General features: G+C 38.2%; 2 protein-coding genes across 6 annotated transcripts in view; both read right to left on the minus strand.

Moving 5' to 3' along the window:
* The window catches only part of slc23a2 (solute carrier family 23 member 2), a 39,024-nt gene extending 31,891 nt beyond the window's left edge, over window positions 1-7,133 (minus strand). Inside the window, exon 1 of the mRNA XM_079348155.1 lies at window positions 6,827-7,133. The gene's annotated coding sequence lies outside the window, so the exon portion shown is untranslated. The remainder of the gene's footprint in view (window positions 1-6,826) is intronic.
* Window positions 7,134-9,117: 1,984 nt separating this feature from the next.
* The window catches only part of kcnip3b (Kv channel interacting protein 3b, calsenilin), a 44,713-nt gene continuing 38,968 nt past the window's right edge, over window positions 9,118-14,862 (minus strand). For all 5 annotated transcript variants that reach the window (XM_079364742.1, XM_079364744.1, XM_079364746.1 and 2 more), the window contains 6 exons: window positions 13,494-13,618; window positions 13,319-13,388; window positions 12,408-12,586; window positions 11,873-11,977; window positions 11,683-11,745; window positions 9,118-10,164 (listed from right to left, as the gene is read on the minus strand). In XM_079364742.1, the coding sequence (XP_079220868.1) occupies window positions 10,117-10,164; window positions 11,683-11,745; window positions 11,873-11,977; window positions 12,408-12,586; window positions 13,319-13,388; window positions 13,494-13,618 (590 nt within the window). In that variant the 3' untranslated portion in view covers window positions 9,118-10,116. The remainder of the gene's footprint in view (window positions 10,165-11,682; window positions 11,746-11,872; window positions 11,978-12,407; window positions 12,587-13,318; window positions 13,389-13,493; window positions 13,619-14,862) is intronic.

Consider the following 14,862-nt stretch of genomic DNA (forward strand, 5'->3'; position numbering starts at 1 on the left):
GTGAAGAATCAACAACAAGTGGAACACAATTATGAAGTGGAACGAAATTTATTGGATATTTCAAACATTTTTAACAAATAAAAAACTGAAAAATTGGGCGTGCAAAATTATTCAGCCCCCTTAAGTTAATACGTTGTAGCGCCACCTTTTGCTGCGATTACTGCTGTAAGTCGCTTGGGGTATGTCTCTATCAGTTTTGCACATTGAGAGACTGGAATATTTGCCCATTCCTCCTTGCAAAACAGCTCGAGCTCAGTGACGTTGGATGGACAGCGTTTGTGAACAGCAGTTTTCAGTTGTTTCCACAGATTCTCGATAGGATTCAGGTCTGGACTTTGACTTGGCCGTTCTAACACCTGGATATGTTTATTTGTGAACCACTCCATTGTAGATTTTGCTTTATGTTTTGGATCATTGTCTTGTTGGAAGACAAATCTCCGTCCCAGTCTCAGGTCTTTTGCAGAATCAGGTTTTCTTCCAGAATGGTCCTGTATTTGGCTCCATCCATCTTCCCATCAATTTTAACCAGCTTCCCTGACCCTGCTGAAGAAAAGCAGGCCCAAACCATGATGCTGCCACCACCATGTTTGACAGTGGGGATGGTGTGTTCATGGTGATGAGCTGTGTTGCGTTTTCACCAAACATAACATTTTGCATTGTTGCCAAAAAGTTCAATTTTGGTTTCGTCTGACCAGAGCACCTTCTTCCACGTTTGGTGTGTGTCCCAGGTGGCTTGTGGCAAACTTTAAACAACACTTTTTATGGATATCTTTAAGAAATGGCTTTCTTCTTGCCACTCTTCCATAAAGGCCAGAGTTGTGCAGTATATGACTGATTGTTGTCCTGTGGACAGAGTCTCCCACCGCAGCTGTACATTTCTGCAGTTCATCCAGAGTGATCATGGGCCTCTTGGCAGCATCTCTGATCAGTTTTCTCCTTGTATGAGCTGAAAGTTTAGAGGGACGGCCAGGTCTTTGTAGATTTGCAGTGGTGTGATACTCCTTCCATTTCAATATTAATCGCTTGCACAGTGCTCCTTGGGATGTTTAAAGCTTGGGAAATCTTTTTGTATCCAAATCCAGCTTTAAACTTCTCCACAACAGTATCTCAGACCTGCCTGGTGTGTTCCTTGTTCTTCATGATGCTCTCTGCGCTTTAAACTGACCTCTGAGACTATCACAGAGCAGGTGCATTTATACGGAGGCTTGATTACACACAGGATTCTATTTATCATCATTAGTCATTTAGGTAAACATTGGCTCATTCAGAGATCCTCACTGAACTTTTCGAGAGTTTGCTGCACTGAAAGTAAAGGGGCTGAATAATTTTGCACGCCCAATTTTCAGTTCTTTATTTGTTAATACAGTTTGAAATATCCAATAAATTTTGTTCCACTTCATGATTGTGTCCAACTTGTTGTTGATTCTTCACAAAAAATTACAGTTTTATATCTTTATGTTTGATGCCTGAAATGTGGCAAAAGGTCGAAAAGTTCAAGGGGGCCGAATACTTTCGCAAGGCACTGTACACCAAAGTCTCCAAAGTATGATAGTTGGGATGTCAATAAATCCATAGATTGTCTCTCTGCTCTTTGTCGTTCACACTCCTCCTCTCACATTCGTTCATATCAATCTTTAAAATATCAAGAACAATTTATTGAATGCTCATTCTCACAAATCATTACGGAGGACCAGATGGGACCAAAAGAACCCCTGACCGCTTTGGTAAGTTGCATCATGTAGTCATTGCTTTAACAGCATCAACACAGACACGCACACAGATGACAAACCTGAGAGGCCAATTTTGGTTTTGATCCGATCACACATCCCTACCAGAGAGCCTGAGAATATAACCTAAAGCAGCAGTAACAGCTGTCAGTGTTACAGTAATAACTTCGGCCTAGTTTAGTGTAATACTGCCGACTTTGTTGTTCAGTCCATGTTATGTAAGAATCTTATGGTTCGGTATGCTGCCTCCGACCATTTAATCCTTAAATTACTTGATTTCTTTCATCACACACAAAATTGAGAATTGAAAAAAACAAAAACAGTTCTGCATTTTTTTCATGTTTTTTTTAATGGTTTTTATTCAGAAAAGTTAATGTAGAGCGTCAACTAATAAATGAATTTAGTACAAAAAGAGACACGATGTGTCATTAGTGCACACCTTTCAGCTCAACATGGGAAAATATTCTTGTTTGCTGCCCAATATGAAACGTGCACCTTTACACAGTGGGAAGGCTTGGCATGACCCGGCACTGTGGTGTAATCTTAGTCACACGCTGCCTTCAACAAACAGAGCCAGGAATCCATTCTGTGACCCAGTTCACCTCAGTGTGCTTGTTCTGGCCCAGTCTGGATGGACAGCCTGTGAGGTGATCCTCAGCTCTACATCCATTTACTGTAGGTGAGACTGACAAAGGGCAGCTACCGTAAAAGGATGAATCATATGTTTTCAAGTTAAGAAATCAAAGTGTTGTCAGCATTTTGCAGCTGGGAAATATCTAACACATGATGTAAGAGGGACATGTTATTTTTGTAATGATTTTCTGAACAAGGTCTCTGTCACCACACATTTAACGCATTCTGTTTGATGCACTATATCTTCAAATATGGCTGATATATGTGTAAATGTGCTTCATGTTTTTTGTAGCCTGTTGTCAATATATCCAGCATGTCATGTTGCCGAGTTTGCAGACTTTCTACGATGCATTTTAAACTTGACAAACTGCTTTTTAATGCGAGTACCGGTAGATAAAAAACACAATTTAAAGGAAATAAACAGAACAAACTATTGCTATAACACATTTTATGGTCATGTTAGGAACAGAAAAAATATTTGTACTCCAACTTCCTTATTTGCTGCAGTGGGTACACAGATAAAAACAATGAATTCGAAGAGACAAAATAATAATTGCCATCACTAATTTAAAAACAATTATTTGGGAGAAATAGAAATTATTCTGACAGACATATTGATAATTTAACAGTGGTAAATTGCAGCTCTACCTAACCTTCCTTGCACAATGCTGTCTCTTCATCAACAGTCCTATGTAAGAAAAGTATTAGGTTTCAATAAGTTTCATTCCACTAGTTTGGGGAAATTACATTCCGTGACTTTTTTACTTCCTCGTCTTGGTGACATTCACAACAAGTTTGTTCAAGATCACAATCTGTATTATTTCCTGGTATCATTTGTTTTAAGGAACTTGTAAGGTTACTTAGAGAGGACAGATCACCAGGGAGTTGTCTGGACAATTGTAGCATTTGAGACAACTCCTTCAACCACCTGCCACTCAACCTGTACTTTCGAAAGAGAGGCATGCAATCATGTTCCAAGTTCATGCTAAACACCCGACCTTACGACACCAGGTGATGTTCGTATATATTTCAGATTGTGCACTGTCATTATGGTCTCCACACAAATATCCATCATATGAAATGACTAAGGCTTGTCTGCCAAACAGAGGCCATCGCACCTAAACGATAATGCTCTGCCCATCTGTTGTCTTCAAACAATCTGTTAAAATATGTACTGCATCTACAGGTGTTTTTTCACTATTTCTTGTGAGACACTCAGCAGCAGGTGAGGATAGACAAACAGACAGTCATCAAGAGTTCGACATCTGCAACAAACTTGACCAGTTGACCATCTGAAACGCTGGTATGAGCACTTATTTACTCCTCCTACAATTGGTTATTGTCCAGTTAGTATACAACCAGTTTAACCAGTAGAGCCAAGGGTGCATTAGCTATGCATGAACAAATACTAGCCAATCAGATACTATCCAAACTAGCTGTCAGCTAATTTGAGATTAGAAGATGCCAATTCTCTGGGCCCAGTTTTTCATAAAGTTTAATCTGGATCAAAGTGATCTAGATTTTGTATTACCTGTTTTTGCTATCCCAGATTAAAGCGATCTTGTAGATTTTGTCCTGCTGTCTCAAAGGCTTGTCAGATAGGATCATTCTGATCCAGATACCACAAGATCAGGATTACAGAATCTAAATGTGCAGTCTTAAAATAGGCCAGCATCTGTTGGTCAAAGTAACATATTTCATTAACACGGTGTGTAATGTTACACAAATGGACTTTTTTTTTTAACACATTGTTATTTTAGATCATGTACTTCCTTCAATGTATTATTTGTTTACTACCCAGGGACAACAGTAGCACAAAAGATATTAGCTAACTCTGATGTAATGACATGTAATTGTGGGCTGCCCCTTAAAAAAAATAATAAAAAAAATACATTAAATGTCTCGTTGAGATTTAAAAAAATGCGTTTCTAAAATGATATAATCCTTGCTTTGGCAAAGACGAGCCTTCATGTACAGGGTAAGCTAATTTCCTTTACATTAAACAACCAGCTGTCCCTTGTTAGAATTAAAGGCTCATCTGTGATAGAGGTAAGTGTACTAACTGTGCAAGGTGTTGTCATTAACAGCTAAATGAAATCAATGAATTCAAGACAAGTATCCACTACTGAGGAAGGACCAACACAAGCATTAGTCCTGCTCTCACATCCAAGCGTGCAAGAGACAAAACACCATTGGTGAGTCTTGAGTAGTATGCAAAGTGCAGGTACATGCAATGCAAAATACTCAGTGTGCAAGAATAGTGATGTGAACATTATCTGAAATACTACCACTTAATCTCTGCCTGTGTTCAAAAACAACAACAGAGCACAACAACAGAGTACTAATTTTCTCTTATCAGACCAGCTTCATAGGTTTAAGTCTGATCTACTTGTTTGTAATTAAAGTATTTAACTAAATCCACACAAAGGCTCTTATTAATGAAATACATTTATAACACTGGCTGTTTAAGTTGCTTGTTTAGGTTTGACTAAAAGAAGGAAAAACGTTTGTTAGTATCTGTTGTGTTAAAACAATGGAATCGATTACTTATCAGAATTTACTGGTTTAAAAGGCCCGATAATGCCGAATGGTTGACTGATCAAAAATGATCTTTGGTTTGAGGTGAGAACATAGAGATGCTTCCTGGAGCAGTGATCCCTGTTATTAACCTGAACTGTTGTTGCCTTCCAAAATTACATTTTTGAGCGAAAGCCTCAAAATAAGCCTGAAACTATTTTACGCTGCTCGTAATAACATTAAAATGTCTCTGGTGTTGTGTTTTATGCCAGAGCAGAATAAGAAAGCAGCTTCACTGATGTTATTATTGGATAATACTGTGCAAGTCTGTGGGTGTAGTCTTGCTATGAGCATCTGTGAGAAAGGCAGGGAAGCATATCATATCCCACAAATCATGTGATGCGTTGACTATATGGAAACGATTAGGTCCATTCAACAATCATTGAATATGATTCAGCAAGCATTAGTAATGGCTTGAAGTATCATTTTTTGCTGAAACAGGTAGCAATGACACAGTGTGAATGGTCAATTGGTCAAGGAAGTAGTCCCTTGTTCACATATGGAAGGTTTGTGTCAGCTGCTTTTTTATGCAGTTATAAAATATGTTTTGTGATCCATGTAATAAATACCTGAATATAAATGATAATATTAAAGACTCAAAGAAGCAATAGTTTAAGGCTTTCCACTTCAGAAAGAAAATCTTAACATTTTGACTAAAGTTTATCTTTGCGTCCCAAAAATGTTTTTTTTCTTTTACTCAATCTGAAATGGTTTTCAGTTTTCAGTGACGGCAAAGATTATCATGATGATAATGTTTTTGTTTGCTAATGACAAACGTGGTCAGAATGTTTTTATCTACCATCATGTTTGCATGTGTTAAACTCTTGTTTCCTACAAGTGCATCAGATTGATGCATTTATTTTAAAAAATGTCCCATGGTCCCTAAAAATGTACTCTGAAAATAGAGAGCGTCATATTAATAAGATCTACAAATGCTTCAAATATCTGGAAAAAAAAGGCACAAAATGATGTGTAAAAAATAGTTTTCTAAATGTGTGCCAGCAATGATTTCCTTAAACAACGTGACTGTTGTCAGGGCTATGATCTCCAATATGGCATCCGGCACAAATGGCTCAAATTCATGACCACTGATGCACAAATATAATAAAGCTGTCTTCAAGCTGTTTCGTTTTAGGTTACCTTGGAAGCCAGCTAATTTGTCTAAAAGGATACAAGTTGATTGAATTGGGAGCCAAAACGGTCAAGTTGTTTGAATGCACACTGTATGAATACTGAGCTATTGGTTTCAACTCGTGACTCTAAGCGAGGCAGCATCTTCATCCATCAACATTAGATGGTCACTTCTATGACAAACATTTCAATGTACCTGTTTTTTGGTTATATCAGATGCACACATGCACACACACACCTGCCAAGCAACGTTTCCAGGACAACACTATCATCAGTAGCCAATAAATCCTAATGGCCAAATAAGCTCTGGTGTCCCACTTAAAGCTGCATGGTACCATGGTCTATCAGTTTTTACCATTCAGGTTCACATTTAATTAAATGATATCGTAAACTGGCAGCTGGTGATACATGTGAAGTGTATCTAAGAGTCACAATAAACCTCACATCTCTAAACCTTGGGATATCTGGCCTTCAAAACCCCCATGATTACATTTGGTGTGAAATGCATTAGGGCCTTGTGTGTGTGTCACGGTCACACTCAAACATCAGCAGACACGCCGGCACTCGTGTCCTCCAGCTTTGAAAGGGAGACGAGACCCCTTCTGTTTCATCTCTAATAACCACCGGCAGCGCGAGCCCCGGTAACAACGACGTAGCCTCTACCGGGCATTCACAGTTAAGTACTTCCTTTCATTAACATTATAGCCTATGCTAAAGTGTGTCACAAGGGATTAAAACGTTTCACGTTATGTGCTCACCTGCGTTATGAAGGACAAGACGAAGCCCACTTCCCTTCTCGGCTGGCGTAATGTATGTTGGCTCGTGCTGCTGGAGCGGTGCGCTGAGAGGATGGAGGCGGGCGCACGGATCACCAAGCCAAAGGGTAGCCCGAGTAGAACCGGCTGTGCTGGAAATGGTGAGTCCGTCTTCACGCCAGGTTGTCCTGACACAAGGTCTTCCTCGTGAAACAGACGGGGTTTTTAAACGCCTACCGTACACTCTCTACCCGTGGAGGGATTTCGCCTTTCATAAAACCACGGGGTAGATCTTGGTCACCACGCATGCGCAGATTGCGCACATACAGCCGTGACGTCTGTGGCTACCTCTGCACTTGCCCCGCCTTGGAATCGTTGCTCAGCCAATTAGACGCTAACATGATGATGACGGGTAACCCTTCCGCCCTCCCCTGTTAAGATCTCAGTGACAGTGCCGTCTAGCGGTTTTTTTTATATATATATACATGACCTTTCTTGCATAAGATGCGCTTTGTATTTTTCCGCCACTGTGCATAGATTGCGAAAACGTTCAATACCTTTTTAGATAATTTAAGTTGTCCTTCTTCTGGCTTTCCACTGTGTATTAAGGATCAGTATTCAGCGTCACTGCCATCTAATGGTTGTTTATTTCCACTGTCTACGCTGCCCTACATTCTCACTTTGTTTTTGGTTGTGCGATCTCAAAGCCCAGTGGACACAGGGTTTGATAACAACAATAAACCAAGATTTTTTCGCCAAATATCTCTTACAAATATGTCTCGAGTCAAAATGATAGGAGGAGAAATCATTTACCCACAACCTGAATTAAATACATTGTAGACCAGTTTTTACTTTCACTCCACCCTCCGTATCATGTGCATTTGTGTGGCGTGAGTTATCATCCACCTGATCATAATGTTACCTAAAAATGTGATGTCACTCCTTTATTATGAAAGCTGTTTTACAATATTTTTTTGGCCACTTGGGGGCAGGGAAACTCAAAAAGGGCTGACATTACAAAACCCTGTTAGTGGCCAGAGGAAAGTTATCAAACAGTAGTCCAGTGACAATTAGCACACAAGGGGCATTAATGTGTCTCCCCCTGGACACCTAAACAGGGTGTGCTTTACCTGAATGGTCGCTTTAGGGCCAAAATTAACTGCAAGACAGCCAAACTGTCTGTGTTTCTCCAAGACCCTGAGTACCGTATAGTGTACGTTTCACTTAAGTCAAATCAATTTAGTCATTTAGGTAGATGGAACCTAGCTCCACATAAATGATTGGGAAAAACCTGAAATTAAACACTGTCCCAGGCTTTGGCACCACTGAAAATTATTAGTTGCCCCACAGTTAGCTCACATTTATGGACTGGGTTCTATCATGCTGGGTTTGTTCATCAGTTCTTGCAAATGATGTTTTCAAAAATTACCTCAAATCTGCCTCAAATCCTTATAATGGTAATATTTTGATCTTTGGTTAAAGGATCCCACCTAGTAAACTCACTTCACATTTACAAAAAGCCAGATTGATTGATGCTTGTCTGACAAAAGCCAAAGTCGTAATCCATTTTTAAAAGTCATGTTTTTTTTCCTATGAGCCATGATGGCATTTACAAAATATTAGAAGTTGCAAAATAGAGTTGTACACAAGATAAAGGTTACAAGGCCAAAATGTATGAAAGCAGAATTAGCCTGTGATGACCTAATGGAGCACTTTTTTATCTCCACTTGTTTTTTGTCCGCAACCTTTCTTTGTGAAGAATCTGTTGGAAAAGGACCAATTCAAGCTAATGTTTACAACATTTTGGGGGAACTGCAGTCACGCACACCAGCAGGTATATGATTTGACATTACAAGTCAGCTGTAGCTAGTCAGCTGATGAATAAACTGACTAAATAGATGAGGTTTGGACATGAATGAAGCAGCTGCCAGTGAACATTAGGGTTCTGTCTTAACTGACACAATAACTACATTGAAATAATAAAAGGCTGAATGATGAGAGTTTGAGGATTGACAAACGTTCAGTTCTTCTTGTTGTACATGGTAAACTCTGTGTTGAAAAACATTACCATGAAAACTAAATATAGGGGCTGTCCACTATATGTACACATTTTAACCAGATTTCACACCTCACATTTGCTGACAAAACATTGTTATTTTAGTGTATCTACGTTTACCCACTCATCTAAACCCGGCTTGTCACATTCCCTGTTTGGTCCCCACAGTTTGGTGCCTCATCATGTAAATACATGAGGCAAATGTAATGAAGGGACACAAAAAAAAGGGACAAGTCGCAGCTGTCGACAGCATCTTTAATTAATCCACATCACAAAGGTCCTACTGTACTGTTCATAATACTGTGGCACTTAGAGTCAGCATGCTTGCAGACACTGAAGAGTCAAAATAAAGCCCTAATGCAGCATAAGAACTGACATTTAACAGTCCTGGTGTTCCTTCATAGTACTATACAGACTTACTTTTCCCCACTTCACCATAATCTGTCATCTTCTTAAATACAAAACAAAGAGAAAATATCGATAAAACATTACCATTTTGTGTAGAACTGCTACTTAACAAGAAGTTTAACAGAGATTTGTAACACAAATATTCAGTTCTGGTCATTTTTCATCACCCAGTGCAGCACAGATGAGAACAATTCAACGTAGGATATAGAACTATTAACTATACATATATACATACACACACTGTTTCCATGTGTGTGTATCAGGTGTAGGTATCTACAGTGCCTTTATCTTGGGCGCATATTATACATAATCATAAAAACTGTAGTGCAAGCTAATTCCACATCACATATCTGTTGACAAACATGCTTTTTCATTTCTATTTTTTGTGTTGCTAAGGTTTTATTTTGTGCTGCTCGTTCTTTAATTTATCCAACCAACTCTTAAAGAAACAGCAGGTTGGTGTGTGTGTGTGTTCGTGTTAAGGTCAGTGTATTACTGTATGTGGTTTTTCCTCATTGATTTTTCAACAATCTAACAATAAAAACACAAGGAGCTCCTCTGTGTCTTCATGTTGGTTGGACACACAACAACACATCATGTGGATAGATGGGAAATATACCCTGGAAGCACTTCTTCTGTCTGCATCAGTCCTTTAGATCCCAGAAACAACATTCGGCTAAAAGAGTGCAGCAAGGATAGAAAACGTGTTGTTCCTGTATCTTTACAGTGATTATGTGCAGGGACATCAGTGTGGAGTGTGAGGTGTGCAGTGTTCATGTGTGTTCATTTGAGCTAATAGGGAGAAAATACCGGAGAGCATCATCATTGGTTAGATCACGTTCTCAAACAGCTGCATGGAGTTCATGATGTTCTCGTCCTGGGGAAATCAAGTCAAAAAAAACATTTGTCAGCAGAAGTGACCAAAAGGATCTGGTTTAGTGAATGTTTGTGCCTTTTCTATCAAATTGAAAATGTGACAAACTTTGTATGAAAAATTATGAATAAGCTCTTGTTCTTCTTCTATATGATATCCTCTGCTCTCATGTTTCTATAATAATATAATGCATGCTTAAAAATCCACACGTTAGTGGGAACACACTTTCAAAGTTCTGGCTCATCTCACTGAAACGTTTTTATTTCAAGGGTAACTAAATCCCAAATTTTCAGCTGAAAAAAGTGGCCTGGGCGTTTAGTTACTCTTCAAGTTTTGTTAATTGTCCTTAAAGAGCAGCTAAATCCACGATCTTTACCGCCTGACCCGTTTGGGACTGCACGGAGAGTAGGTTAATCCTTTTTTAAATGATTTGTCCTTTTTCATGAGGAATGTTTGACCAGCTGCAAGTTGCACTGTTTCCCAATGTTTGAGTGTCAGGTAAAGCAAACATTTATCACAGAACATCTCAAACTAAATGCTTATTTATCATGTATTAACCCCGATGTGAGACAGCGCAAAAACAGGACAACAGTGATTACAGGACATCCAAACACAAACTACAACAGAAGCCCTAAAGTCAAATTCCCTCAGATTTTCCCTTAACACATGGAGTTTCCACAGGGGCCTATTATGTCTGTTATGATTTTAAAAGCTGTGAAAACATTTTTTGTTTCTTAGCTAACGTCTGGCAGAAACATGTGATCATTAAACTATCTGATCTTAAAGTAGAAAATAAAAGCAGAGGATTTTTGAACCAGCTCCACTGTTTACTGGAAAGGGCTATGTTTACTCCCAAGTGAAGCACAGAGGAATGCTCAAAGTATGAATTTATATTGAAAGTCCTAAATCTCATTAATCACATTGTGCTTGAGTATGATGACTAGTACCATATCAATAAACTATAAATCATTATTATGATTATTACAGCATCTCCTCCATTAATGGAAAAGTCTAAAGCAGAAGGAGTATGTTTAAAAAAAAACCTCACCAAAGCTTTCTGTTGTGTTGTCCTGACATTATATAACTGTCTGTGTCTGTCCGTCTGTGAGGATTGAATGAACATAGGGTAGGGTTAGGGGTTAGGGTTAAAAAATGAAACTGGTTTAACGTCTGAAAATCACTGATTGGATAGTGTTTGTACAATCATGCCATTAAGAGTGAGCATTCCTCTGTGCTTCACTGGGGAGTAAACATAACCCGTTCCATGGCAGAAAATGAAGAAGAAGACATTTAGATTAAAGTTATTAAGAGACAAAAAGTTACTTTAAGAAGATTTAGGGTCTGGACGTGATCAGGAGGATAAAGGGAACATGTGTGATTTTTTACTGTGAGTCAGAGCCTTATTAAACACCACGTTGTCACTGACATTTAACTCTGACCTGTGGTTCTTTATTTGTGTTGTGCAGAAACTAGGATTTTATTTGTCACAGTCTGTTGGTGTGATAAAGGTTAAAAAGTCACCTTCTGACAGGTCTCAATGAACTCTTCAATGGTCACCACGCCGTCTCTGTTTTTATCCATTTTCTATAAAAGCATAAAGCAAGCAGATAAAAACAACACATTACTGAGATCATTTAAAAGTGTTGTGTTATGTTGTTTGCAAGTTATTGATGTGTGGAGCAGTTTAAAAAAAAAGGTATACATTAACAACCTGAAAGAACTTGTCGACATGTTCATAGGGGGCTTCATCTCGCACACAGGGGTAAGTATAACTCCCCATCATGTCGTAGATGGACTTCATAATGGCCAGCATCTCCTGAAGACAAGAAAAACATCTGGATTATCTTATGCACTAAGTTTGTGGTTGGTTTCATCCGACAGTTCAACGTAGCATATAATGGTAAAATGTAAAAAATTCTCCTTTGACTCCATGATAACAACAAAACAGCTATTTTGTATCATAGATATTTATCTGTAGGTCGGTGAAATCCTGTGTGTCTGTTGTGTGATTCAAAGTTACCAATTTGATTAATCTAAAAATATATAACAGTACTATTCACAACACCTGGCTGAGGGGGAATGAAACATACTGTGAAAAGTTACAGTGATATTGTTCTCTTTATCACTACTCATGGAATTGCCTCTCGTCCAGTCAAACTACTCACTTGGTACTCACTCTTGTTTGATGAGAATTGAGTAATAGAAAAAAGACATGTCTGTATTCAGTTAACATAGCAATAACAAACCTCTTTAGTGATGTAGCCGTCCCTATTAATGTCGTAGAGGTTAAAGGCCCAGTTGAGCTTCTCAGTGACTGAACCTCTGAGCAACACTGACAAGCCGATGACAAAGTCCTCAAAGCGTATCGAACCGTTTCTGTCGATGTCGAATGCATTAAACAGGAAGTGAGCGTAGGTGGTGGCATCTGTAGACAAAGAGAGTCAGGAGCAAAAACTTTAAGCAACATTTATGCTTTTCCAAAGAGTTGAACATACAAATAGAAAATGATTTGAGTGGGAGGGTTACATTTAACCTATGAAAATAAATAGAAGGTTCATTCAAGGTTAGTGTCGTCTGTGAGAAAATGATTTTTTTTGATCTAGTAGCAGTAGTTACTTTACTCAACTACATTTTGAGGGCCATGTTCTTTACTTTGGTATCTAATATTTTATACTTGGGCTCATTAGCTTGAAAAAAACAACAACTTTAAAGGTTAAAGGGTTAAATATGGGAAAAAAAATACTTGATTTTGAGACATTCGTTTTCTTTTTTCTAACATCTAGAAAAAACAAATTAATGAGTTGAAATAGGAATATAACACAATGAAGGGAGGAATGTAGATTATGCTTTATTTAAATGTATTTGAAAATGTTTCCATGCTTAACTTCATACATGTCTTAAAGAACACACTTACTTGAAACATATGATTTGTTCATTTCCATTCGCTATTGAGAATTATGCACAATAAAAATATCTGTTTTCATCCACCACTGTCCTGATTTACCTTGGTATGTCCTTTCACTATCATAATTGGCAAGAAAAGAGCTAAAACAAATATAATCAGGGACCTGTAGAAACCACATTTCCCAGGTTACAATTTTTGCACAGCCCTGAAATAAGAAAGGACAAGAAAGGAGAAATCCTTCCAATGTCTAACCTCCTTGGGGGAAGAACTGAGAATAGATGGTCTTGAACGTCTCCTCATCCACCATTCCACTGGGACACTCCTGCTCCAGAGAGGAAGAAAAGGCATACATTAGAAGAATTCAGGTCCAATTAAAGTAAAGTAATATTGTAAGAGCACTGAGGAATGTCTTAACAACCCAACTTACATTTTTGAAGCCCCGATACAGAGACTGGAGCTCCTTCCTGGTGAACTTGGTCTGAGCCTGCAGCTGGTCCAGCCCCTCCGGCTGGTGACGCACAGTCGACAGCTCCAAATCGCTGTCGCTGCTGTCTGTGGGAGAAAGAGAGAAATGGAAGGATGGATAGACAGACAGGAAGATAGAGAGAGGAGAAAAACAAAAGAGAGAAGGAAGTGATGTACAAAGGGAAAGATGAGGAGGAAAAAGAAAGGTGATGGGAGCACACATTGAGTGTGTGGATGCAGGTAAACATTCAGGGAGGGAGGTATGTATTAGGATTAGGTGGGACGAACAAGCAATCTTAGAAAAAGAAAATGAGGCCAAATCAGTGACAAAAAAAAAGAGAAGGTACTTTCTTTATGGCGAACATGCACCATGTTTTGTTTTTAGCTGTTTGCTTACTAATTATTAAAAGCCAGTGTAGAAAATATTAAATTTGAGGAAATCAATCTTTTTACTTACAAATAATAAAAAAAGATCTGTTGCAGTATAATTGGTTAGAAATTCACACACGAAAATATTAAAAATACAAAAAAACGAGTGAATGTTTTTCTTTAAGATAGTATGGTATCCATACTCACCATCTTTAAACAGAGAGAAAAGAGCAGGAGGAGGAGAGGGTGTTGATACAAAGATGAAGTGAAAGAGAGTGAAAGTGATAGTAAGAGGAAGAAAAAACAAAGAAAAACAGTCAGATCAATCACTGAGAGGTTTAAATAGGATGACGCAGTGAGCGGTACAGAGGAAAAAGACTCAAGTTATATCTGATCAAACATCCAGCAGAGCAGTGAAATATAATATGCTGTGAAAGATACAGGATAAACCCCAGAGGAAGGACTCTCTTTAGGGTTCAATAAACACTGAGAAAGTTTAGTGACTTCCTACACAAAGTCAGCAGCAGGAAATGACGTCTGATCTGCTTCAACACAAGAGCAATCCCATTAATTCAAAATAAGGCTGTATTTGTCCTTTCAAACCAAATTAGTATCAAATGTTATGATTGATGATTCAATTTTTCTTCAGTATAAACGATTTATTCTTGACCACAATTCTTCATTGAAAGATCTAAGAGTCTAATGTTTAAGTATTTTAATTGTCTCAACATGTATTAATTTAGTAGCCTACCGCTTTTTCATTTTAATTTGTATGTCTGACCAAAATTTAGATTATATGAGCTTAATGTAAAGAAGTTAAACATTTTTGCAAAAAAACAGTTGCTAACTAATGGCATTGTCCAATAAAGAGCAATGAGCCATGTAAACAAGAAATCACACTTGTAGCCTAATAAGCTAAGTTATTTAAAAAACATGACACTAAAACATGTACATTTTGTTAA

This window comes from Symphodus melops (assembly GCF_947650265.1).
Source record: "Symphodus melops genome assembly, chromosome: 1".
NCBI classification, from domain to species: Eukaryota; Metazoa; Chordata; class Actinopteri; order Labriformes; family Labridae; genus Symphodus; species Symphodus melops.